The 27,521-nt window shown below is 40.2% G+C and overlaps 1 protein-coding gene across 1 annotated transcript in view; it reads right to left on the bottom strand.

The window, feature by feature from the left end:
* Nucleotides 1-27,521, bottom strand: part of sec63 (SEC63 homolog, protein translocation regulator) — a 104,316-nt gene that overhangs the window by 4,450 nt on the left and 72,345 nt on the right. Inside the window, exons 15-20 of the mRNA XM_041188564.1 lie at nt 27,023-27,088; nt 19,397-19,591; nt 14,156-14,302; nt 7,430-7,531; nt 6,482-6,580; nt 5,565-5,669 (exon numbers count right to left, since the gene is read on the bottom strand). Coding sequence (XP_041044498.1) covers nt 5,565-5,669; nt 6,482-6,580; nt 7,430-7,531; nt 14,156-14,302; nt 19,397-19,591; nt 27,023-27,088 — 714 coding nt within the window. The remainder of the gene's footprint in view (nt 1-5,564; nt 5,670-6,481; nt 6,581-7,429; nt 7,532-14,155; nt 14,303-19,396; nt 19,592-27,022; nt 27,089-27,521) is intronic.

The following is a 27,521-nucleotide window of genomic DNA, read 5'->3' as shown; positions in this document are numbered from 1 at the left end:
AACATTTTCACCCTGTAGGAACTGGTTCTTGCTCTACTAAAGGGGAAGCTAGCTAGCAGTTTGGTGAGTATCTGGTAAGTGGTCAAGATCTGTTCTATTCCTAAGCTTTAAAATACCACAGGAATTTGTGATGAGATTAATGTATATAAGAAAATAAATAACTGAATAAAGTAATTAATTAAAACAAATTGTATGGCAGGGAAAGTGATATCTCATGGCTGCAGGACTTGGGAGCTCCTGCTCACCAGGGCAAGCACATCTGCAGTAAGTATCTGCGGCTTGAGGAGCTTCAGCACAGAGGTGAAGGATGTTTCCGATGGTGGGGGAGTCCAGAACCAGGGGCTCACAGTCTGAGGATACGGGGTACCCCATTTAGGACTGAGATGAGGAGAAATTTCTTCACCCAGAGAGTGGTGAGCCTGTGGAATTCGCTACCACAGAAAGTAGTTGAGGCCAAAATATTGTATGTTTTCAAGAAGGAGTTAGATATAGCTCTTGGGGCGAAAGGGATCAAAGGATATGGGGACAGGCTATTGAGTTGGATGATCAGCCGTGATCATAATGAATGGCGGAGCAGGCTTGAAGGGCCGAACGGCCTACTCCTGCTCCTATTTTCTATGTTTCTACGAGTCATTGAGCTGGAGGTTGAGCTGCAGAAGTGCGACATATCAGGGAGGAGGAAAATTACCTGGTCACTTTGTACCAGGAGGAGGTCACACCCGTTAGGATGGGATCTTCTGATTTGGAAGGTGGTCAGGGACAGGAGGATGTGACTGAAGCAGAGCAAGGTGATCCAGAGGGCAGGAATGCAGGAGTGTTAGCTTCTGCAATTGCCCAACAGGTTTGAGGTTCTTTCAGCTTGTTTGGATAAGAGTGGGTGCTGCAGGGTGGATAAGCTTACTGACCATGGCACTGTGATACAGGAAGCCATTCAAGCAGGGAGAGCACAAAGGAATGTAGGGGATAGTATAGTGAGGGGGAATGATACTGTTCTCTGTAGCAAGGAGCGAGAGTCTAGATGGCTAATGTCTGCCTGGTGCCAAGGTTTGGGACATTTTCTCAGGGCTGGAGAGGAACTTGCAGTAGGAGGGGGAGGATCCAGTTGTCATGGTCCATATAGGTACCAACAACATAGGCTGATGAGGAAGGAGGTTCTGCATGGTCAGTATGAGGAGATGGGCACTAAATTAAGCAGAACTTCAAAGGTAATAGTTTCTGGATTATTACCTGTGCCATGTGCTGATTGGCATAAAACAAATAAGATTAGAGAAATGAATGCGTGGCTCAAAGGCTGGTGTGGGAGAACTGAGTTCTGGTTCGTGGGGCACTGGAACCAATACTGGGGAAAGTGGGCTCTGTACCATTGGCACGGTCTACACCTGAACCATGCTGGGATTGGTGTCCTCGCGAGCCACATAACTAGGCAGGTAGAGAGGGTTTTAAACTAAATAGTGGGAGCTAGGGAATAAATCTGGGAAAATGTGGTAAACCAAAGAGTAGAGACAAGACGAGAGAGAAAGGTACTAATATGGGAAATGATAAACAGGCCATGACAGGAAGCGACAGAGTACAAATCTAAGAGTAAATCAGCAGATAAGGCTGGATGCTACAAAAATAATAAAAGGATAAAACTAAAGGCTCTGTGTCTAAATGCACCTAGCATTTGAAACAAAGCAGATGAACTGATAACGCAAATAGAAATAAATAAGTATGATCTGATAGCCATTACAGAGACATGGTTACAGGATGATGGGTTGGAACCTGAATATTGAAGGGATTAATTGATAACCTCATAGTGAAGGCTCGCACTCCTAGGTAGCAGTGGTAACATGATTGAATTTTATATTCATTTTGAGGGAGAGAAGAGTGCATGCAAGACTAATATTTTAAACTTAAATAAAGGTAATTATGAGGGCATGAGGGTGGAGCTAGCCAAAGTGAACTGGCAAATGAGGTTAAGGAATAGGTCAATAGAGAATCAGTGGCAGACATTTAAAGGGATATTTCAGAATACACAGAATATATACATTTCAATGAGAAAGAAAAGTTCCAAGAGGAGGGCCCACCATCTGTGGTTAACTAAAAAAGTTAAAGACAGTATCAAACTTAAGGAAAAAGTATAACGTTGCGCAAAGCTGGGTGACAGGTTAGAAAATTGGAAAGTATATAAAGAACAGTAAAGAATGACAAAGATTAAGAAGGAGGGAAAAATTAGAGTACGAGAGAAAGCTAGCAAGTAATATAAAAACAGATAGTAAGGGTTTCTATAGATACTTAAATAAGAAAAGAGTTAACAAAGTGAACGTTGGTCTTATAAAAAGTGCATCCAGGGAATTGATAATGGAAAGTAGGGAGATGGCAGATGAATTGACCAGGTATTTTGCTTCGGTCTTCACTATAGAGGACACAAGTAATATCCCAGAAATAGCTGTAAATCAGGAAATGGGAGCGAGGGAGGAACTCAGGAAAATTACAATCACCAAGAAAATGATATAAACGAAATAGTTGGAGCTACAGGCTGACAAATCCCTAGGTCTGGATAGACTTCAACCTGAGGTCTTGAAAGAAGTGGCTAGTGAGATAGTTGATTTTAATTTTTCCTAGATTCAGGGAAGGTTCCATTAGATTGCAAAATAGCAAATGTAACTCCTTTGTTCAAAAAGGGAGAGAGACAAAAAGTAGGAAACTACCAGCCAGTTAGCCTAACATCTGTCATAGGGAATATGTTAGAAGTTATTATTAAAGATGTTATAGTAGGACACTTAGAAAAGTTTAAGGCAATCAAGCAGAGTCAACATGGTTTTGAAAAAGGGAAACCAAGTTTGACCAATTTATTGGAGTTCTTTGAAGGAATCACGTGTGCTGTGGATAAATGGGAACTGGTGGATGTACTGTACTTAGATTTCCAGAAGGCATCTGATAAAGTACCACATCAAAGGTTATTGTGGAAAATAAAAAGCTCATGGTGTAGGGAGTAACATATTGGCAAGGATAGAAGATTGGCTAGCTAACAGGAAGCAGAGAGATGGCAGAATGGATCTTTTTCTGGTTGGCAGGATGTGACAAGTGGTGTGCCACAGGGGCCTCAACTTTTTACAATTTATATAAATGACTTGGATGAAGGGACTGAAGAAATGGTTGCTAAATTTACTGATGACACATATATAGGTAGGAAAGTAAGTTGTTAAGAGGACATAAGGAAGCTACAAAAGCACATAGATAGGTTAAGTGAGAGGACAAAGATCTGGCAAACGGAGTATAATGTGGGCAAATGTGAAAGTGTCCATTTTGGCAGGAAGAAAAAAAAATTATCTAAATGGTGAGAAATCTGAGTTCTGAGATTGAGGCATCTGGGTGTCCTAGTGCATGAATCACAAATGGTTAGTATGCAGGTACAACAAGTAATTAGGAAAGCTAATAGAATGTTATCGTTTATTGCGAGGTGAATCGATTACAAAAGTAGGGAAAAGTAGGGAGGGTTATGCTTCAGTTGGACAGGGCACTGGTGAGACCACATCTGTATTGGGTAGTGGTGGTTTCCTTATTTAAGAAAAGATGTAAATGCATTAGAAGTATTCGAGAGAAGGTTTACTAGACTAATACCAGGGATGGGCGGGTTTGTCTTATGAGGAAAGGTTGGATAGGTTAGACTTGTATCCACTGGAGTTTAGAAGAGTAAGAGGCGGCTTGATTGAAACCCTTAAGATCCTGAAGGGTCTTGACAGGGTGGTTGTGGAGAGTTTCCTCTTGTGGGAGAATCTAGAACTAGGTGGGGGGGTCACTGTTTAAAAAATGAGTCGCTCATTTAACATAGAGATGAGGGGAATTTTTTTCTCTCAAAAGTGTTGTGAGTCTTTGGAACTCATTTCCTCAAAAGACAGTGGAAGTATATTTTTAAGGCAGCTCTAAATAGATTCTTGATTGACAGGGGGTGAAAGGTTATTGGGGGTAGGCCGAAACGAGAGGGTGAGGTTACAATCAGATCAGCCATGATCTTAATGAATGGCAGAGCAGGCTCGAGGGACCAACTCTACTCCTAATTCGTATGTTGACAAGGTAGACATGGAGATGTTGTTTCCACTGGCTAGGGAATCTATAATATGGGGGAACAGATTCAAGATAAGGGGTTGATTATTAAGGGCTTAAAAGATGATAAAATGTCTTCTCTCCGAGGATCGTGAATCTTTGTAATTCTCTAACCCAGAGAATAGTGCAAGTTCCAACACTGAGCAGGACCAAGGCTGGGATGGGATAGGTTTCTGGTCTCTCAGGAAATCAAGGGATATGGAGAGCAAGCAGAAATCAGCAGTTGAGGCTGAAGATCATCCATGACCACAATGAATGACACAGCAGGCTCAAGGAGCCATATGGTCTACTCCTACTCCTATTTCTTATGTCATGTTCAAGACTGAAGTTGTACAGACTTGAGTAAAGACAGCCATATCTGAAGGGAAAGGAAACCTAAGGTGTAATTATGAGTCCGTAGGCAAGTGATGGAGCCGCCCAAGACACAGCCCTCTTTGTTGTCAAAGAGCTGCCAGAGCTGGTTATGAAGAATGATGGTCTCTGTGGCACCATTTCCACAGGTCAGCATTACAAGATTCCTGCAAGGAGGTGTAATCAGTTTCAGGCCCAGTTGTACATTATGGTCCCTGCAAGGTATCTGCAGATGACTCTGCCTCTGTGCTAACCCAGATTCCAGGAAGGCAGTTAACCATGTTCACCAGTTAGGCATGCCATGGCCTGCACAAATAGGCGTAAGCATTTTGGTAGGTACAGCAGATCTCATGGCAATATTGGCGGCTCAATCACCTTGACATGTCTCTTTAATACAGCGCCATTGGAATCAGGAGTGGACATTTTGCCAGGCAAACTGCAGCATGTTCACCTATTTACAGATGTAGCTGTGTGGATATCAGAGGGTAGACTGCCTTATGCAGTCTGACATCCCTCTTCCAAACATATCAGATAGGAAATACCATTTAACACTCCTTGCTGCCAGTAGGGGTGTTGGGAGAAAATAATAATTTGGCGTAATGACTCATGGAGTCACGTGCCTACAGAAGAAACAAACAAAATAGTGGCTTCAGGCATACTGAAAATAAAACCACTTTTATATTACTATATAACCTCCTCTTAAGTAAACTTACCACCATTCACCAGCTCTGGCTGCTCATTTTAAACTTGTATTTTGTCTAGTATCCATGCCAAAAAGGCAGAACCCGCCTGCATATCCATCACACTCAAATTAATATTACATTGAGGCAGGTGTTTCCACTGCTGCTGATTCCCAGTCACAATAAAATACATCAAAATGCAAACTTGTCACATACCTAGAAAGATTGGGCTTTTGCTTATTGTATTAATTATGGCTGTTGCAATACAATGAGAAATTAGAGATTGCAAATCCTGGGCTACACAGTACATTTCATCCTATGACTGCTTAATTCCAGTGGAGTTAATCTACTAGGTAGAACAGGCATCGGAAGCCATACAGAAATTGTCTATTGGAGCACAGATAAGTAGCTACAGAAAGACGAGAACATAGAAAAATGTTCTTTTACCTTTAATGGCCTGATTAGATCTAAACCCATGTATGAATCAGATCTCAGGATCACAGAGTATTGATAATTGCCAGGTTTATATGGTGCTGAGAATTTCAATTCAATCTGGGAGAAAAATGAGACAGGGTTAAAAATAAACTCTAGAGCATCATTAAGTGTAGAAGACATGTAGGACTTAATAATCCATATTTGGTGTTCCATATCTACATAAAGGACAAACACTGATTTTCATCTTTCATTGCTGAGCCAGATATAATATTAAGCTATCACAATGCTTAAAATCAATGAAAGTAATTAATTGTTTCACAGTTTTTAATTCAATGAAACCAATTAACTCTTCCCAGACATTAAAAAAAATCTGCTCAATAAATAAAACACATCCATTTTGTGTAGACATAAACAGTCCCACAAAATGTTACTAAAACATTACTTTCCAAGGAACAGATTTCTATGCTTGAGTTTAAAGGTTAAAAAAAAAGCCAGTTTCACAGACAAATGTTAATGGTTGAAAGAAGCTTTCTAAATCCCCAATACTCTAACCTGACCCCTCTCATTCCTTCTACGTTCCATCTCACTTTATATCATGAAATTGGAGCAAAATAACAGAACAACTGAGTATTGCTGAAAAAAAGAGACACGTCTCTTTTTTCATCAATACTCAAAAATTCTGTATTACTAAATAACTAACAGAATAATGCTCTGAAGTTAAAAAGCTGTCTATGAACTGAGATATTACATACTCACAACTTATGCTGAACTGCACATATTAAAAAAAAGTATAACAACAGCACAATGAACACTAGCCTCTATAAATCTGGTATCAACATTACTTTATGGAATCCATTGAGACCCACATAATTTGATATGTTATAAAGTATTTACCACCAACGGCGTTTTTAAAAAATTAAACCATTTACCTCCTCTTCTTCTTGAAGAGTACATACATGATATGGCATTGATATTAATGCATGTTCTTTTCTGTCTGCGATGTAAAGCCACCACCACTCTTGTTTTTCCTGTCACAAAGAAAAGTTTACTGTAAAACACAAATTCCTAGGGAGCTGGGATCCACAGTACAACTTCAGGTTCGCAATGTCAGTGAAACAGAAATGCTGATACCCTCCTTGGACCAAAGGAGATTATGGGGAAATTTGATAAGAGGTGTACAAGTTTGTGACCATTTTAGATAAGGAAGACAAAGAAAAGTTGATTTCATGAGCTGATGGTCCAAGGACTAGAGGACACAGATATAAGGCTTTGGGCAAGGGATGCAGATGTGACGAAGAACTTTTTATGTTGCAAGTGGTAATGATCTGGAACTCACTGCCTTCAAGGGTAGCGGATGAGCAGATGATCTATTATTTCAAAAGGAAATTGAATGGGCACTTGGGAAATAAGCTTGCAGGGCTATGAGAATAGAGCAGGAGAATGGGACTGATAGGATTGCTCTCAGAGCTGGCATGGACTCAATGGACTGAATGATCTCCTTCTGTGCCGTAATGACTCAATTAAAGACATGACATAAATGCAAATTATTGATTCTGTATTCTTGCTATTTCACTTCCTGCTGCACTGTTGGAGGCAGCATCTTTCTCTATCCTCTTCCCAGTCTTCACCACTTCGATTCATTGATCTTACAGCCACTTCATTAAAGTTCAAATAAAAAGTTGTCTGCATGTGTCTGACGTGCAAACACAAAAATGAAATATACTTAGGAATCCATCTGTGCAGGTGGTTAGTAGTGCAACGACAGAGAAGCCCCGCTCAATGTATGTATTCAAATGGTACAGCCAAATCACTGCACTGAATCTCAGCATTCTAACAGGATATATAATACAGATGATCAATGCAGATTTTGCACGAACCTCAGGAAAGTAGAGAGTATGAACTGGGTGGGTAATCTTTGATTTGGTTTCAAGTAGGGCCCGCTCTCTTCTTTGGATACTTTGCTGTAGTGCTTCCCACTCCTATTTGAGAAGAAATGCATTAAAAATCATAACTTTCACCTACAATATGGATAAGAACATGTAGATTTTTATACATAATTCAGATCATTCTGAATTGGTTTTTCATTTAAGTTGAGAAGCTTCTATTACTCCTGATCTAGGTTATTTTCTTCCCTTCCAAGCCTGTGCAGCAGCTGCAAATAAGGGACATGGAAAAGGAGTGGGAAAGTGGTGATGAGGTAGATGATCAGCTATGATCTAATTGAATGGTGCAGCAGGCTCGACAGGCTGGATGGCTTACTCCTGTTCCTACCATCTTACTCAAATTTTGACACCGAGTGATGGCAGGATTTTCAGCCACAGGTAACACTACAGTTGACCCTCATCTTGTCGTTACCCATATCCATGATACTGTCCAACAGGTATGCACAAGTTGATTTCCCTCTTTTCCAACCAGGGTCTTTGAGTCCAACTGTATTCTACTACCTTCCGACTAGACCCAAGATTCAAACCATCAGGAAACACAAGCACTCTTCTGGCCAAGGTTTAATAACATTTTTGAATCAGGAAATAACTATTAGACCCAACCAGCATATCCTGTTCAATCCCTATCCCATTTACCTTCTTCCTCATTAAAGCCTCCCAATCTCACTCCAAAAACATGTCTAGTTGTCTCCTGAAAGCACCTCTTGGAGGGTCATCCAACATACAGCCCCCTGGATCAGTGTCTGGCCCACCAAGAGTTTCTATCCAGCCACAGACCAGTGTTCAAAATATGGGAAAGTGGAAGTGACAGATTCTGAAAAGAACTGCTCCTCCAATCTCAGGCTCTTTCCCTCTGATGTTTGCTGCTGAAAGACTCACTAGTGAGAATGGGAGAGAAGCAGTCTGTGATTGGAGGAGCAGCAAGCAGTGGGAAGGTGAGCGTCAGTGCTCAGCCTGAGCTGGTCCACGATTCTTACTCATTAAGGTCACATTTCAAAACTAAAAGCTTTGCAGCTAAAAATGGCAATACTCCACTCAGCAGTGTCCCAAAAGCACATCTAAGAAACAGACCCTCCCTTAGGGAGGTCATGCATTTCAGCTCCATCCAGTTTTGAGTTAGAAACATGGATTTGAACAGTGCACCCAGAGATGTAAACAAGCCAAAAGGAAACCCACTTTTTGAATCAGAGCTCCGTTTTTTTCAGCCTGAGGCTTGGGATGCTAAAAAAGAGGTTGCGAGAGAGGGGCTGCCTGCTGGAATAAGGGGGAGGGGGAAACTGACTGCTGGAGGGGTGGGAACAGTCAGTTGATAGTGTCCTCTTTGATCTTCTGCATAGGTATCAAATGCATAATGGGCAATTGTTTTAGAAGTGTCAGGTCATTTAGGAATCACCCACCACCTTGGTGTAGCCACAGCACCTGCAATGCCAGGTATCTCACTAAATCAATGTTCAACATTGTGACTATAAATTAAGCTAATAAACTGTCTTCCCATTTGAAGCTTGTTCATAAAAAATGCACATTTTTTGATTAATAGATAAATTTCTAATGCCTTACTTTCCAAAGTTGGCTCACAAGCACCTTGAGAAAAAAAATTGAAATGTGACCCCTCATGCAAAAAAGTTGGACACTGCTGATCTATACAATTGACTGAAATGAACATCCTAAATAACTTATCCCACAAATCAATTATTTTTCAAATTTGAAAAATAATGCACAACTTCCCTTCCCCTCCCGATTTAAAGTAATTTAAAACATTTCCACGCTTCTGCAGTTACAGTGGAACTACAATATAATTTCACTGTCAAAACTAAAACTTGAAGAAGTTAAAAGGGCTCTCCCTGGAAGTGACAAACTCTGCTCGACTATGGATCCTATTTACAGTGGTGTAGCATTAATGGAAAGCTGTTTCATGCAATGTGAATGCATCTCAAAAGTTACTTCAGTGGTAAAAGGTCTTTTAATATTCACAATTAGAATTTCAAATTTCTTTAGCGAGGAAGGGATTGAAGGGCCTTTAAAAAATTAAAGTTATATGCTGCATTAATTGCCACTGGAGCTCAGTTAAAAGGTTTTATTCTCCAAACAATGTCTTGACTCCAGTTAACCTTCAGTCCAAATGAATAATTGAACATATCTCATTCCAACGTTTCCGAATGATCACTGAAATGGGACCAGCATATAGAGAGATCAGAGCTGCCAATCATCTCCTGCAAAACTTTTAAGTTACTATTTTTTTCTTTTGAAGTGAATGTTGGCAAAAAACATTAAAAAAAACAGTGGCAATGAAAAGCTTGTCTTGAACATGGCTGCTTGGAACTCAGAGCCAACAGAAGTTAAGAACAGACCACAGGCTGTAGATACAATCTCTGTTAATCCATATCAAACAATAATAAAGTTACAGGGAGGTTTACACTTTCAAACATATGGCCTTTAGCAATCTACATTTATACGTTTTTTTAAATTTAGTCTTTCATGGGATGTGGGCGTTGCTGGCTGGGCCAGCATTTATTGCCCATTCCTAATTGGTGGTGGTGATGAGCTGCTTTCTTGAACCTTTGCGATTCATGCCGTGTAGGCACACCCACAGTGCTATTAGGGAGGGAGTTCCAGGATTTTGACCCAGTGGCTGTGAAGAAACAGCAATATGGTTCCAAGTCAGGATGGTGCGTGACTTGGAGGGGAACTTCCAGGTGGTGGTGTTCCCATACATCCGCTGCCCTTGTTCTTCTTGGTGGTAGAGGTCACGGGTTTGGAAAGTGCTGTTGAAGGAACTTAGGTAAGCTGCTGCAGTGCATCTTGTACCCACTGCTGCCACTGTGCATCGGTGATGGAGGGAGTGAATGGGGTGCCAATCAAGCAGGCTGTTTTCTCCTGGACGATGTTGAGCTTCTTGAGTGTTGTTGGAGCTGGACTCATCCAGGCAAGTGGAGAGTATTCCATCACAATCCTGATTTGTGCCTTGTCGATGGTGGATGGGCTTTGGGGAGTCTGGGAATTGCTGCAGAATTTCTAGCCACTGAGTGCTCTTGTAGCCACAGTATCCATAAGGCTAGACCAGTTCAGTTTCTGGTTAATGGTAATCTCCAATATGTTGATAGTGGGGGATTCAGTGATGGTAATGCCATGGAATGTCATGGGATGATGGTTAGATTCTCTCTTGTTGGAGATGGTCATGACCTGGCACTTGTGTGGCATGAATGTTACTTGCCACTTGTCAGCCCAAGCCTGGATATTGTCCAGATCTTGCTGCATTTGGACTTGGACTGCTTCAATATCTGAGGAGTCGTGAATGGTGCCAAACTTTATGCAATTTTCAGTGAACATAACTTCTGACCCTATGAGGGTGGTGGAGGAGAGGAAGGTCATTGATGAAGCAGCTGAAGATGGTGAGGCCTAGGACACTACACCGAGGAGCTTCTGCAGCAATGTCCCGGGACCTCCAACAACCACAACCATCTACCTTTGTGCTAGATATGACTTCAGCCAGCAGGAGCTTTCCCCTCGATTCCCATTGACTTCAGTTTTCCTAGGGCTCCTTGATGCCACACTCGGTCAAATGCTGCCTTGATGTCAAGGGCAGCCACTCTCACTTCATTTCAAGTTCACCACTTTCGTCCATGTCTGAACCAAGGCTGTAATGAGGTCAGGAGTCAAGTGGCTCTGGCGGAACCCAAGCTGAGAGTCAAAGAGCAGGCTATTGCTGAGTAAGATAAAAGCAAAAAACTGCAGATGCTGGAAATCCAAAATAAAAACAAAAATACCTGGAAAAACTCAGCAGGTCTGGCAGCATCTGTGGAGAGGAACACAGTTAACGTTCCGAGTCCGTATGACTCTTAAACAGAACTAAGGAAAGATAGAAAAGAGGTGAAATATAAGTTGGTATAAAGGGTGGGGGGGACAAGAAGAGCTGGATAGAGGGCCAGTGATAGATGGAGATAACCAAAAGATGTCACAGACAAAAGGACAAAGGAATGTGCTAATTAAGGGTAGAAAGCAGGACGAGCAAGGTACAGATAGCCCTAGTGGGGGTGGGGTGGGGGGGAAGGGATCGGAATAGGCTAAAAGGTAGAGCTAAAACAATGGATGGAAATACACTTAAAAATAATGGAAGTAGGTGGGAAAAGAAAAATCTATATAAATTATTGGAAAAAACAAAAAGGAGGAGGAAAAATCGGAAAGGGGGTGGGGATGGAGGAGAGAGTTCATGATCTAAAATTGTTGAACTCAATATTCAGTCTGGAAGGCTGTAAAGTGCCTGAGGAAGGGCCGCTTGATAGCACTGTTGATGACACCTCCCATCACTTTGTTATTAATCCGAATTACTAAAGATAATTTGGGAGAATTTGAAGAGTCATACAGACTGTTAACTGTTTCTCTCTCCACAGACCCTGCTAGACCTGCTGAGTTTTTCCACATTTTCTGTTCTTATTTCAGAATTCTAGCATCCGCAGTATTTTGTTTTCAGCTTTCAAGATATTTTGATATCTACTTCTTCCCCGTTTACACAACACAAATTATTCCCTCGCTGATTAAACAAGTAGCCTATAATGGGGTCTTCTGTCAGTTCTCCTCAATAAACATCCACCAGGAGGGTGAACGAGAACTTTACAGAGGAAATTATTTCTCTGTATCCACCCCGTTGAACATTTTATCATTTTAAAAGCAGGAGAAAATGAATCCAGCCAATTACCACCCTATCAGTCATTAGCAACGTGATGGAAGGAATCAATAACAATCTGCTCGCCAATTCACAGTTTGGGTTCTACTTGGCCCCGGGCCTCATTTTTAAAAATATATATTCTTTCATCATAGCCAGGCCATTTCAGAGGCCACTTTATATGGGTCTAGAGTCACATGGAGACCAAACCAGGTAAGGACAGTGGATTTCTTTCCATAAAGGGCATTAGTGACCAGATGGATTTTTTTACTACAAACGATGATGGTTTCATGGTCACCATTACTGAGACTAGCTTTCAATTCCGGATTCATTGATCAAATTTAAATTCCAGCAGCTGCCGTGGTGGAATTTGAACCAGTGCCCCCAGAGCATTAGCCTGGGCCTCTGGATTACTAGTTCAGTGACATTGCCACAATGCCACAATCTACCTCATTGCAGTCTTAGTCCAAACATAGACAAAACAGCTGATTTCCCGAGGGCACTTGACAGTGACAGCCCTTGACATAAAGGCAACATTTGACAAAGTATGACATCAAGGAGCCCTAGTAAAATTGAAATCAACGGGAATCCAAGGAAAAACTTTCCATTGGCTGGAGTCACACTTAGCACAACCATCTCAGCCTGAGGACATTGCTGCAGGAGCTCCTCAGGGCAGTATACTAGGCCGAACTTCTTCACTTGCTTCAAAGGCCTTTCTTCCATCATAGGTGGGGATGTTCACTGCAATAAGTGTTCATGTCCATATCAAATGGACTGACAAGTGGCAAGTAATATTCACACCACACAAGTGCCAGGCAATGACCATCTCCAACAAGGGAGAATCTAACCATTGCCCCCTGATGTTCAATGGCATTGCTATCACTGAATCCCCCACTGTCAACATCCTGGGGGGTTATCATTGACCAGAAACTGAACTGGACTAGCCATATAAATACTGTGGCTACAAGAGCAAGTCAGGGGCTAGGGGACCTGTGACAAGTAACTCACCTCCTGACTCCGCAAAACCTGTCCACCATTTACAAGGCGCAAGTCAGGAGTGTGATGGAATATTCCCCACTTGCCTGGACGAGTGCAGCTCCAAGAACACTCAGGAAGCTTGACACTGTCCAGGACAAAACATCCACAAACATTCACCCCCTCCACCACTGACACACAGTCGCAGCAGTGTGTACCATCTACAAGATGCACTACAGGAATTCACCAAGGCTCCTTAGACAGCACCTTCCAAACCCACCACCACTGCCATCTAGAAGGACAAGGGCAGCAGATAGATGGGAACACCACCACCTGCAAGTTCCCCTCCAAGTCGCTCACCATCCTGACTTGGAAATATATCACCGTTCCTTCACTGTCGCTAGGTCAAAATCCTGGAACTCCCTCCCTAACAGCACTGTGGGTGTACCTATAACTACATGGACTGCAGCGGTTCAAGGCAGCAGTTCACCACCACCTTTGCAAGGACAAATTAGGATGGGCATAATCCTGTAAATGGATAATAAATAGTGGCCTTGCCAGCAATGCACACATCCCATGAACGAATAAAAAGCCGAAATTTTCTAAACTCAAGGGAAAACAAATTAAGTTTCATAAAGCCCCACCTTCCTAATTTAACCATTTTAGCTCCTTTTTATTTTGATGAGGCTTGTTTATTTCTGATTATGCTTCCGTGAAGCACCCTGGGAAGATTTTCTACTTCATAAAGACATACAAATAGAAGTTTGTGCTTTGAGTAATTCCAGGCATAAGCTTCATGCTGCCATTTTTATGCCACAAGTCACTGGTACATGTAAGTACCTTGATCTAAAACCTAAGTACAGCTACATGTGTACCAGTGCAAACCATCATTTAATAAATCAAAAGAAACAATGACTGATTTTGTTCACACATTTTGTTTGGATCTCAAGAATGAAATGGGCATTTATTGGGTCGACTGCAGAATTATGGTACTTTGGTTTTACTACTGTCATGTCATTACTCACTGCTTCATCGTCCTTCTCTTCATGCTCTGTTTCTTTGTCACTATCGTCATCTTTCTCACTTTGGGAATCTTTGTTGGTTGTCTCCTCCTCAGAATCACTCCCTTTATCTGATAAATCATCCTCATCCTCGTCTCGGTTTGCTGGATCCTGGAATGCAAAAATTAAAATATCGGTCTATATCCAAAAGCTACATATTCATGCTGAAATTTCTATGCTCGACTAAAGGCTGTAAATCTGGAAATTGCAAAATAAAGCAAGGCTAAGAACTTATGATCTAAAAGCTGAAGTAGGAAGTTTTAAAATCTACAATTCTTCAATAAGAATGGCAATGAATTTACTAGTTGCCTTTCCTGTCCCAGCCCATTAAAGCAAACATTCAGATGTTTCACTCTTCTCTTTTCACCTGCATTTATGACAATGTATCTGCAACATATTAGTGTGTGGAGGCTAGAGAAAGTGGAAGTGTCGAACGAGTACTTTGCATGTGTCTTTACACAGGAAGAATTTACTACCCAGGTCGAGGTGAGAGAGGGGGTTACTGGTACACTAGAAGAACTTACAATCAAGAGGAAGGTGTTGGAAAGACTATCTTTACTTAAAATAGATAAGGTACCAGGACTGGATGAGATGCATCCAAGGGTACTGAGGGAAGTGAGAGTGGAAATTGCAGAGGCACTACTGATAATCTTCCAGTCTTCCTTAATCACGGGAGGTGCCAGGGGAGTGGAGAACTGCAAATATTACACCCTTGCTCAAAAAGGAGTGCAAGGATAAAGCTGGCAACTACAGGCCAGTCAGATTGACTAGTGATATGGAAATCTCTGGAAACTATAGTACAGAATAAAATCATAATCATTTAGCCAAGTGCAGGATAATTAAGGAAAGCTAGCATGGGTTCATCAAGGGAAAATCATGTTGAACTTTTGGAGTTTTTTGAGAAAGTAACAGAGAAGGTTGATAAAGGAAACACTGTTGATGTGGTGTACATAGACTTTCAAAAGGCATTTGATACAGTGCCACACAAAAGATTTGAGCAAAATTTTAGATCATGGAATAAAAGGGAAAGTAGGCACTTGGATAAGAAATTGGCTGAGCAACAGGAAAGAGAAAGCAGTGATAAATGGTTGTTTTTCAGATTGGAGGAAGGTTTGTAGTGGAGTTCCTCAGGGTTCAGTGTTGGGACCCTTGCTCTTCCTGATATATATTAATGACCTAGACTGTGGTGTTCAAGGCATGATTTCAAAATTTGCAGGTGATATGAAGATTGGAAATGTTGTCAACTGTGATGGGAATAGTCTTGAACTTCAAAAGGACATAGGCATGTTGGTGGATTGGGGAGGCAAGTGGCAGATGAAGTTCAATGCAGAGAAGTGTGAGGTGATTCATTTTGGCAGAAAAGATATGGTGAGATAGTATGAAATAAAAGAGAGAGGTGCAGGAACAGAGGGGCCTTGGTGTATATGTACATTGGTCAGTGAAGATGGCAGGGCATGTTGAGAGAGCAGTTAATAAAACATATAGTATCTTAGGCTTTATTAATAGGGGCATTGAGGGCAAGAGTAAGGAGGTCATGTTGAAAATGTATAAGACACTAGTTAGGCCTCATCTTTTGCGTCCAGTTCTGGACACCATACTTGAGGAAGGATATGAAGGCACTGGAGAGAGTACAGAGAAGATTCACAAGAATGATTCCCAGGATGAAGAACTGTAACTATGGGGATAGATTGGAAAGGTTGGGACTGTTTTCCTTGGAGAAAAGAAGGTTGAGAGGAGACTTGATGGAGGTATTCAAGATCCTGAGGGCTATGGGCAGGCTAAATAGTGAGAAACTGTTCCCACTCAAAAGAACATCAAGAACTAGAGGGCACAGGTTCAAAGGAATTGGCAAAAGGAGTAAACGCGATGTGAGGAAAAATGTTTTCACCCAGAGGGCGACTGGAGTCTGGAACAAACTTCCTGAAAGGGTGGTGCAGGTAGGTTTGATCGAGGTATTCAAAAGAGAACTGGATTGCTACCTGCAGAGAGAGAGTGTGCAAGGTTACGGGGATAAGACAGGGGAGTGGGACTAGGTGGAATGTTCTTTCAAAGTGCAGATTCAATGGGCTGAATGGCCTCCTTCTGCACTGTAAACATAGTGTGATACTGTGTGATACATATTATGTGTTTTGACCTTCAATCTTAAATAATGCTGTCTATCTTTTTGTTTGGCTATATATACTTGCATGATAAAATTCCAGATAAAGTGTTAAACGTCCACAGTTGTATAGATTTATGTAATACTCTTTCAAGTCAGATCAATACAATTGGCATGTTGTCAATTGCACAGATGAGAAAATAGCTCTCATTTAATCCTTTGAGAATTGTGTCAGCATTTATTTGTCAGAATAAACAGAAGAGTGTTCATGTTCAATGCTTAGAAGAATGTAGGATTGTGAGAAGAGCCTTCATCCAGCTTGCCCTATCCAACTCTTACCCTTCTAATCTTTGCTAATATTTTCTCAACACTATCTAAAGATCCAGGAGATAAATTTCCGATCAGATCAGCCCATTTGTAGAAGTACAAAAGTCAGGTCCACTCATCTGTACTTTTTATAAAACTTATAGTACAAAGGAGAAGGTAAAGTTTCTTGTATTAACACAAGAGAAAGAATAGGTGTGATAACCGATTTTATTTCTTCTATCATGGCTCCATTAGCGTGATTACTCTGATGCACAGTGTTAATTTAGTCCCAGCCAATGTTTTGTCTCAAAAAAAACTAATTAGCAATATGATGCAATGTCACTACCACAATATTTAAAAAAGTATTTGGCATGATTTTCAATGATCACTATTGGAAACAATGGAAATCATTTTGAATCAAGTAGGCAGGAAAAAAATGCAGATTTTTTGGCTGGATGAGAGTTGAAATCCTATTACAACAAAACCAATATTTCACCTGATTTAAAGATGGCAATGGGCAGTGAACCTCAAGTTGCCAGCCTCTATTATATACTTGTTAGAAACACCAGATAGAGTGCAATGCTGCCATCTAGAGGACTTTCTACTAATTAATTTCTATCTTACTAAACACGCACTATCCTGGACAGAACACTGACGAAAGCAGCTGACTTCCATATTGGAGGAAACTAACCTTTACAAGTAATAGCTATTTCCTTGGGGCTGGTGAAAGCTATTTCCTGCCTCCAACTAGGTTAGCCCATCAGTTTATGAAAAAAAAAAGTAATTGCTACATCATGCAGGTCGTAGAAAATTTTCAATCTATGCAATTAACCTATTCAGCAAGTTTGTGGTATTTAATAGTCTGGTGGGATGCTTTGCTAATTTTTAGACCAACATGAACCATTGTTAATATGAAGGGCAGCAAAACCCAGCAACAGGTCCAAGAGTTATTGTTGCTACAGTGCTTTCAGAATTAAGTGGCCCTCAACATGGTATTAAATCCAACCCATGGTGACTTTCACAGCACTTCTGAAAACATAAAACTGCTTTAGGTGTCACTGGTTTTGTCATGTTTGAATATGAAGTTGCCTCACTTGGAATGTACACAGGAATGTACACAGTATTCTACAATACCCTCTGACTTTTGCCACTGCATATCCTCAGTTAAAAATATTCAGCATTAAAAAAATTAGCAGTGTCCTTAGCAATGTTCCCTATAATTTCCTTCACCGTGCATGGCCCATTTCTCGCACTATGTGGTTCCTTTAAAATTACTGTGCAGCCACACATCTTAAAGGGACTGCTGTGTGTGTGCGGTCTGTTTGTCTTCTGTATGGCATATTCCCGATTGACAAACACCTACACAGCCAGAGAGAACATTGGACCTTAGTATTGTTTTAAAGTTACAATTCACGTTGAATAAAAATATTGAATGCACCTATACAGAAATATACAAAAAGCTTTATATAAAATAAAGATCATTTTCACAGTGATTACCCTGTGACAGATTACAGCTGCAAAAATACTCTCTCTATTAGAGAGCAATAGAGTTCTTAAATCCACATCCCAAGATCAGGTAAAAAGAAATCACTGGAATCAAACTAAAAGTGGAACAAAGGCACTGTTGTATGTTTCTGGTCACTAAAATCTGATGTGCCTGGACAATAACTCAGCCCAGAAAGTCCATATGCTCGCAGCTCATATTTCTGATCTAAAAACTCAACATCAACAGCTCAAAAATCAAAAGCTGCATAAACTAAAGCAGGTGTCCAAAATTTTTGGCTGCACAGACCAAGGGCCACATATACAACTTAAATACATGCTTCCATTAATTTATGTACATCTCAAGTAGTTGATACTAACAGATCTGAGTTTTGTGACTTTGTGCTGTCACTTCGTTGGTAGACAAATCCTAAGAGCAGCTTTTCCTTAACCTCTAGGCTCTCAAAATTCAAACAAGACAAACCAGCAAATAAGATACAATGGACCAAAGTTGCCTGGACTTTGAAGGTCGCATTGGCAAGGGCTGAGGGATAACAATTCCAACACTCTTGATCTGAAGATATTAACCAATCTTTAGCAGATTTACTAAGAGAACAAGTAGATAATTAACCTGAGGTAATTTTCTAGAAGTGACTCTATTGTATTCTGCCGGTACTAAATTATACATATTTCTATTCAATCATGCTGACTTGTTGTAACTACACCTTAATTTAGTGTTCCAGGCAAGTACATTTCTACATATAAAATCTTGTCCCATTAATGTGCCTTTTCAGTTCCCCACTCCCGTAACTATAAAAATTCTGTCCGTTAAATAATCACTGCACCATTTTTGTAGAGTGCTAATAATTTTCTTATACAGAATGCCTCTGCATTCTTTGATTTCCTGTTTCTATTCCCAACTATTGATAATGTAAAAGGAACCAAATACATTGCCTGCTCACATTGTAGAAAACAATCTTCCCCTACAGCTCTGCAAGCTGCATTCATTATCCTGCTACTCAGAATTGAATAAGCATTACTCAAGTTCCAGGCTCATTAGTGGGAACAGATTATTACAATGATGAAAGTAGACACTGATTTCTGCTGGAACTCACTGCCATGTCATATCTAGACCCTGATTCAAGGTTGCAGCGAAGTGCATTTGCACACAATTGTTTGCCTAAAAGCAAGGCCAAAACTCGCAGGTGCCCCTTGAAGGAGTGCTCTGCACTATTTGGGCTCACACAAGCTTTACACCCTTTACAAATTCTCAAACAGTTTGGATATCTTAAAGATGAAGTAATAGCAACGTTTCATACATTGCCTGCCACGACTGAGCCGTTAGCTTGACTATGCTTCTGTTTCTGCTTTTGTTGCTCCACTGGCTGCTGCTGTGTTGTCTGTGTTACTCCCTTCTTTTTGGCTTGTTTCTTTTTCTTGGATTTAGCAGGTTTTTTGGTTCCTTTATTTTTCTGCCAGGCTTTCTTTTTACTTTTTGCACCACCAGTTCCTTGCTATAGAAAAGAAAGTGGCGGTAATAAATCATCTCAATCATCAGTGTGTTAGACATATTATAAATATTAACTAGCAAAGTTTTAGTGTAAGGTGCTCTGTAGTTTACAATTAAATACAAAAGCAATAGAATATTGACAGTTAATCATATCATCCATGGGCACAAAAGTTAAACCCAATTGTTTCTTTTTTTGTAAATGATTCTTTAGTCCATCTTAATATTCCCTAATTTTCCTAAGTTGTGTGCTAGCAAAGGCCAATACAATATGTTCAGAGACAAACGTTAAATATCTTTTGCTTTGTGAAAACAGTAATCTGTTAAAACATTTCTTATGTTAGAAACAAATTTGCCAACAGTGGATACAAGTCACAGAGAAGGGGAATGCAAAGGAGATGGGAGAAAGCCAAACAGGATGTATGTTATTTTAGTTTTCAAAAAGAAAAAAACCAGCTAATGACCTTACCGATGTTTTATCGACATTTACAAACGCTCAGTGCTAATGACTTAGAGCTGAGGCGGGGAAGTGAAATAAAGGGCAGACAGACCGTTTCATTCTTCTTTCTAATTTCATTTAAAACCAAGTGGAATTTTGACACCAGAGTTCTTTAAGCTGAATGGATAAGATTAGTAGGGGGGAAAAACGGGTAACTGATTAGAGAGGGAAGGTCTCGTCTTGCCACCTAATCTCATGAGGTTTATTTTGTGGGTGGGAGGGGGGGTGCTAAGAGAAGAAATGATTATGACTGTCTTCACTGAGGAAAATACAGAATTAAAGATCCAAAGGACTAGGGAGAATGAGGAATTGAAGGAAAATAGTATTAGTAAGAAGTTTGTATTGGAGAAAATTAATGGACTCAAGGTTGATAAGTTCCTGGGACCTGATATTCTACATCCTAGAGTGTTGAAAGAGGCAGCTACGGAAATAGTGGGTGCATTTGTGACCATCTTCCAAAATTCTATAGACTCTGGAATGGTCACTGCAGATTGGAAGGTAGCAAATGTCACCCTACTATTTAAGAAGGGAGATAGAGAGAAAACAGGGAACTACAGACTTGTTAGCCTTACATTAGTAGGGAAAATGCTAGAATCTATGATAAAAGATGTGATAAATGGAAACTTGGATAATAATGATCTGGTTGGACATAATCAACATGGATTTATGAATGGGAAATCATGTATGAGGAACCTGTTGGGATTTTTTTGAGGATGTTATTAACAGAATTGATAAAGGGGAGTTGGTGGATGTTGTATGCTTGGATTTTCAAAAGGCTTTTTGATAAAGACCCCCACACAATGTTGGTTAACAAAATTAAAGCACATGGGATAGCAGGTAATACACTGGCATGGATTAAGGATTGGCTAACAGGCAGAAAACAGAGTAGGAATAAGCGAGTCAGTCATTCTTACGTTGGCAGGCTGTGACTGGTAGGGTATTGCAAGGATCAGTATTTGGGCCCCAGTTATTCATAATATGTATCAATGATTTGGATGTGGGGACCAAATGTAATATTTCCAAGTTCATGGATGACACAAAGATAGGTGGGAATGTGCTTTGTAAGGGAAATGCAAAGTGACTTCAAGAGGGTTTAGACAGACCGGGCAATAACATGGCAGATGGAATACAATGTGGAAAAATGTGAGGCTATCCACTTTGGTAGGAGAAATGGATGTGCAGGGTACTTCTTAAATGGTGAGAGATTAGAAAGTGCAAAGGGACCTGGGTGCCCTCTTCAATATGTCACCGAAAGCAAATATGCAGGTGCAGCAAACAACTAGGAAGGCTAATGGTAGATTAGCCTTTACTGCAGGAGGATTCAAGTACAGGAATTGCGAAGTCTTGCTTCAATTGTGTAGAACCTTGGTTGGACAGCACCTGGAATAATGTGTGCCATTTTGGTCCCCTTACCTTAGGAAGGATATTATTGCCATACAGGGAGTGCAGTGAAGGTTCACGATTTGTTCTGGGATGGTATGACTGTCCTTTGCAGAGAGATTGGGGAAACTGGACCTGTATTTTCTAGAGTTTCAAAGAATGAAAGGTGATCTCATTGAAACCTACAAAATATTTAAAGGGATCGACAGGGTAGATGCAGGTAAGAAATCTCCCCTGGCTGGGGAATCTAGAACCAGGGGGCACAATTTCAAAATAAGGGAGAAGCCACTTAGGACCAAGATGAGGAGAAATTCTTTTACTCAGAGGGTTGTGAATCTTTGGAATTCTCTATCCTAAAGGGTCGTGGAAGCTCAGTCATTGAGGATGTTTAAAGCAGAGACTGACAGATTTTAAAATATCAATAACATAAAGCGATATAGGGATAGTGTGGAAAAAAGGCATTGAAGTGTATGATCAGCCATGATCATATTGAATGGTGGAGCAGGCTCGATAGGGGCAGGAGTAGGCCATTCAACCTATGTTCCTATGGTAGATTGAGGATGATTGGATGGATGGTTATGGAGAGGTGAAGGAGTTCAGCAAAAAATGGGGAGGATAAAAGGATCGAGTGTGTGATTCAGAGGGCAAGCATTAGGGATGATGGTGGCAGTGAGTAATAGGATGTGCAAGGGACAAGTGTCACAATGAGAACGAGTGGATAAAACATGAACGATTGGATGAGAGCCAATGAAGGTCCCATTTCTCCTGCAACTTCATCTAAAATACAGTCTGCTGCCATTTGTGGCTCCTTTCCTGGCATGGCCACATACCACCTCCCATTCAAAAGTTAAGTAAATGACTGAGAAGAACAATAATTAAAATAAGCATAAAAGAGACAGTCAATGATCTGACTTGCCACATACAATCCCACAGGCAATACTTATAATTAAAAATCTCACATCTACACATTCTTGATATTATAGAATTTCTATGCATAGATTTATAATGGTAATTGCCTATGTAAACTTTTGGCCCTGCAATCATATCTTTTCATTAGTGGAGGCATTGAGATGTGGCTACTGATAGATGGGTGAAACTACAGTGTGACAAGTTTAGATATGTAGTTTCCATAACATATGTGAACATAGGAACTTACTGAAAATATATGACTTCAAAATGATGACTGAAGTATATGCATATCAAGTTCCAATTAACACTCCCTGCCCTCTCATCTTACTTCACCTGAGGATTTCCCAAGGTCTTGACCCTCCACTTTTCCCACCAACCTCAAAGTAAAGCCACAGGACACATGACTAGTGATACTTTAAATTTACCTCATATGTCACAAACATCTTATTTGGTTAGTACCAGTCTGTAACAAAAATCTACAAACTTCTACCACTACAGAGAGCTTCAGAACTTCTAGATCCCGATAAATATACATCATATGTACAATGTAAAATACATAATTAAATCTTCATATCAGGAAAAGACTGACATTAGCAGGGTTACAATAAAAGTGAATATAATTGGATTCAGGTAATGAAGTTTACTCTACTTCTGTGAGCAAGAGGATACTTTGATTCACATAATCATTTTTCAAGTTTACTAAAAAAAAACAATAGCATAATTGATGCATAAATGTCCTGACTATCATAGCATGACATCATTATCCCGAAATAATTTTTATATACTTGCTAGAAATGTTTAGTAAAATGTCATGTACACCAAATCTTTCATAGTTGTCCATTATCTTGAGCTAATAATCAGTTGGATCACCAAAAATTCCAATCAGAAGTGACAATGTCAAACTAAATGCAATACCATTCAAAAGTTTTCTGTTAATTTCAATTAAAACATACACAGTTCTCCAGATACCCAAAACTCATTTTTTTATTTGCTCAATAGTCATTATAATCCAGAGCGGAAGGTCTATATAGATAATTATTAAGTAAAGACATCCCATTGAGCAGAAGACACAATAGGGTTAATGGAGGTTCAGGAAAGGCAACAACATAAAGTGGTCAATGTTGGCGAATTCATTAGTTACAATTCTGTATGGAGATATCGAAGATCTGGCACTACCAGTGAAAAGTGGCATTTGGTGAATGATTTATAGAAAATGCGCTATTGCGCTATTTAAAACATACCAAGGACAAAAAACTATGAAGCCACTAAGAAAGCATGAATAGACAATGCACTTGGTAGCATACCATCGTTTCAACCCATCAATCTGTGTCAAACTAGACTCAGATCTGTAGGACATTTTAATATCCCTTATTTCTGTTATGCTGCCAAGCATTTTTAATATCTCTTGTATTTCTGCTAATAAATGAAATGAACCCAGTTGTGGTGTGGACCAACGTGTGGAGCTCACTGGGTGGTAGGAACATGGAATGAAGAGGACATCGGGACGAAAGGAGAATATTGACCAAAAACATCCCTGGGGCTCATATTAGACATTTTAAAGATAAAGATAGTTTAACTGAACAGACAAACACGTCAGGACGTGTCATTAAGGTGACAGCCCAGACTAATTTCATCTGCTCTGTCTACAACACCTCTCAGACAATAGACTCTCTTGATATGTGTAAATGGCTTTCTTCCTGCCTCAAGATGCCAACTGCTGGTATGCACCTGGAGGCACCCACCCCGCAAAGAGCAAAAAATGACCACTTGCAGATGGTCTTGTATAGCCATGATGGGAGTGATAAGGCATTGAAACACAATCGGATGACCCAATTCGAGGTATTACTTTATATGTCAAGGGACCAGAGTCAGAAAGCCACAGCCCACAAGGACATTGCTGCAGCCAGGGAAACGTGACTTGGTCAGTCAAGAGAAGTCATGCGGAAGAATCTGTTCGGTGGACTGACCACCTGGGAATAAGCTCCTGCAGGCGGGTCTTACTAAACAACGGGTGCTGTTAAGTACATGCTATTTCTCATAAAGGTTTTCCACTAAGTGGAAATTGTATCAAAGCTTGTTTCATGTCATTGGTACATGGTACGGGTTCAGGGCCTTAAAGGAAAGTGAGACCTCCTGTTTAAGAGTCTTACAGATCCCAGAGATGACCCTTACCTCTTTAGTGGCTGTAACAGTTTTAAGTAGAATAACAGCCAGCAGTCTCAACTCATTTCCTAGATATTGCTGGACCTGCTCTCATTTCTGCACAAACTGGCAATTTTGCTCACAAACTGAAGCATAAAACTGTAATTGTTCATATTTGTGCTAGAAGTGCATTGAAATCCCTAAACTTAAAAATAACTGTGAAGAGAACTAATCACATACACTCTTAAGTTTATACATTTTGTCTCGAAATATCAAATGAGTGTATAATTTAAGAAAGGCAATCTGACATTAATTTTCCTGGTATTTCCTGAACTGTAAAATAGAGCCCATATTGGTCTTATCAACAAGTCCTAAAAACGAACACACCTTATCTGGATTAGTGCTTCTGTACAAGTGACTTCAAGCTAAATGGATGAGGATGGGGAAGAGAGAACTCCCAACATGAGGACCAAATACATATAGCGTGCCTCAGCATGCATCTCATCTCAAAAGAATCTTCCTCTTCATTCTGGCTTAAACCATCTGTTAGCACAGAATCTGCAGAGCAGGTAAGTTGCATGAGATTGCTGCAATAGAAGCCTGTAGTCAAGTTAGGAGTGGCCATGATATCTTAAGAACCCATTTCAAAACTGAAGAATTGCTATTGCTATTCACTCACTGCAAACGTTTCTGAATTAACTGTCAAAGAATGAGCTGCAGAGTCAACTTAGAAGTTAATAGGAGAGCAGACATCCAATTTGGGCAAGTTTGTGCAAGAAACAGATTTCAGGGTGGTGGTCATGCAGGGATGTACCATCATGGATAGCTTCAAAAGAAGCAAAATTTACCACATAAAACTTAGGTAAATTTGACTACAATAATTGAGACAGAAAGTTTAGAAGCAAATTACTCAATTTATAAATCTGTTGGAAATGCGTGGAAGTGTATATTAAGTGCTCCTTCGACAGCACCTTCTAAACTTGCAACTTCTACCACCAAGCAGGACAATGGCAGGAGACAACTGGAACACCACCACTTGCAAGTTCCTCTCCAAGCCACACACACCCATCCTGACTTGGAACTGTACCACCAGTCCTTCACTGTCACTGGGTCAAAATCCTGGAATGCCCTTCCAAATAGCACTGTGGGTGTACCTATACTAAATGGACTGCAGTGGTTCAAGAAGCTGGCTCACCACGACCTTAAGGGCAATAAATGCTGGCCTAGCCAGCGACAGCCACATCCCATTAAAGAATTTTTAAAAGTCCCTCTTTTCAGCAACATATGCCAAGAGTGTATCAAAGGAGTCCTACAAACCAACAGGCAGAACAGACTAAATTTGAAATTAAAACAAACAGCAATAGCATAAATCTAAAGATCACATTGGAAAGCTACAAAAAAGGGAGATTAGAAAGGTTGTATGAGAAAAGAGTATAAGAAAAAATGCACGTGAGAAAAAGAGCAAGAAGTGGAGTGCAATAAAAAGCTTCATAAATACCTTAGTACAAAGGCCATAGGCAAAGTAGGGTTAGGATCACAGATGAAAGAGGGAAGCATGTAGTGAAGAATGATACTAATGAAGAACTTTTCCTCATTTTCATAGAAGAGGTGGATTTGGGGTTGTAAAAGAGCAGAAGCAGGATAAAGCAATTCATGGAGGCTACTATTACAAAAAAAGTTTCTCAGCCACAAGATAGATAACTCATTGTGACATAATGGTTTACACATAAAGATTCTAGGAGGGGCTAGGGTAGAAACACCCAAGTGTAATTGTCCAAAATTCTGTGCAAAGGAAAATTGTGCCAGAGGATTGTAGAATGACAAATGTGACTGCCTTTTTTTAAAAAAAAATGACAATTAATAGCCAGAAAATTACAGACCATGTAGCTTATTTCAGATATTCAAACTAGAGCTTTTAATAATGGGCTGAAGTTGTCAGCTGTTTCTCCAGCACTTGGAGATCCATGCTAAATGGAGCCAGTCAGCACAGAGTTTCAAAAAAGCACTTGCTTTGTGTGTCAGCCTTGGCTCAGTTGGTGGCACTCTTGCCAGAGTCAGAGGGAATTATGGAACAGCCTTCCTAACAGCACCGTGGGTGCATCCACGCCACATGGGCTGCAGTGGTTCAAGGCACCACCTTCTCAAGGGCAATTAGGGATGGCCAACAAATGCTGGTCCAACACTCATAATCCTATGAAAGAATAAAAATAAGAAATTAAATAAAGACAGTTGTGGGTTCAGTTCTTCACAAAGTGTGTTCAGCAGCAATGAGAGTACATCAACCATTGCCTGCTCATTGGATGAATGCATGAAGCAGGGCATTTCAATTCTGAAGAACAATCTTCACAAGTATAAAAGTCTATAAGTATCCTCATGAGGCCTAGAAGTTAAAAGACGAGGCAAGTGTGTGTTCTAGTGAATTTAATTAAAATTCACCTCAAACTATTATAGGTACAATTTTCAGACAGGCGTGATTGGCTAGAAATTTATTTTACTATTTAAACTTACTATGTCGTCGGTTTCCTGGTCTTCATTTATACAGGCACTTTGTTCTTGTTCCTTTTCAAAGATGGCCTTTAGAAAAGAAGAGTTCAATCATTTAAATAAATAAAATATTGATTTTTTTTCCATTCATATCTAACTAAATTACTGAATCCATAGCTCGTTTATTTTATTAGATAACTTGGGCATCATGGGTGCCTTAGAAGTTAAAAGATCAAAGACAGTTCAACTCTTTAGAGAAAGCGTTTAAGTGTTTTCAGGCACAGGTACATGACTATAGCGAAGCGGAAAAACACATTTTGCTTTTGCAAACTATAATATAGTTCCCTCCTTACATTCTCAGGATGTCCCAAAACATTTTGCAGCCAATTATAATGAAGCTTAGCAGTTGAGCTGTAGTCAGCAAGGTGGCACAAAGAAGCAATAACCAACTATTTGGTTTTGTTGCCATTGGTTGAAGGATAAATGTTGGCCAGGATAGAGAGAATTGAATAGTGCCAGGAGA

The sequence above is a fragment of the Carcharodon carcharias genome, chromosome 5 (assembly GCF_017639515.1).
Source record: "Carcharodon carcharias isolate sCarCar2 chromosome 5, sCarCar2.pri, whole genome shotgun sequence".
Lineage (NCBI taxonomy): Eukaryota > Metazoa > Chordata > Chondrichthyes > Lamniformes > Lamnidae > Carcharodon > Carcharodon carcharias.
The sequence above is the reverse complement of the archived record's forward strand: the minus strand, read 5'-3'. Positions and strand labels throughout refer to the sequence as shown.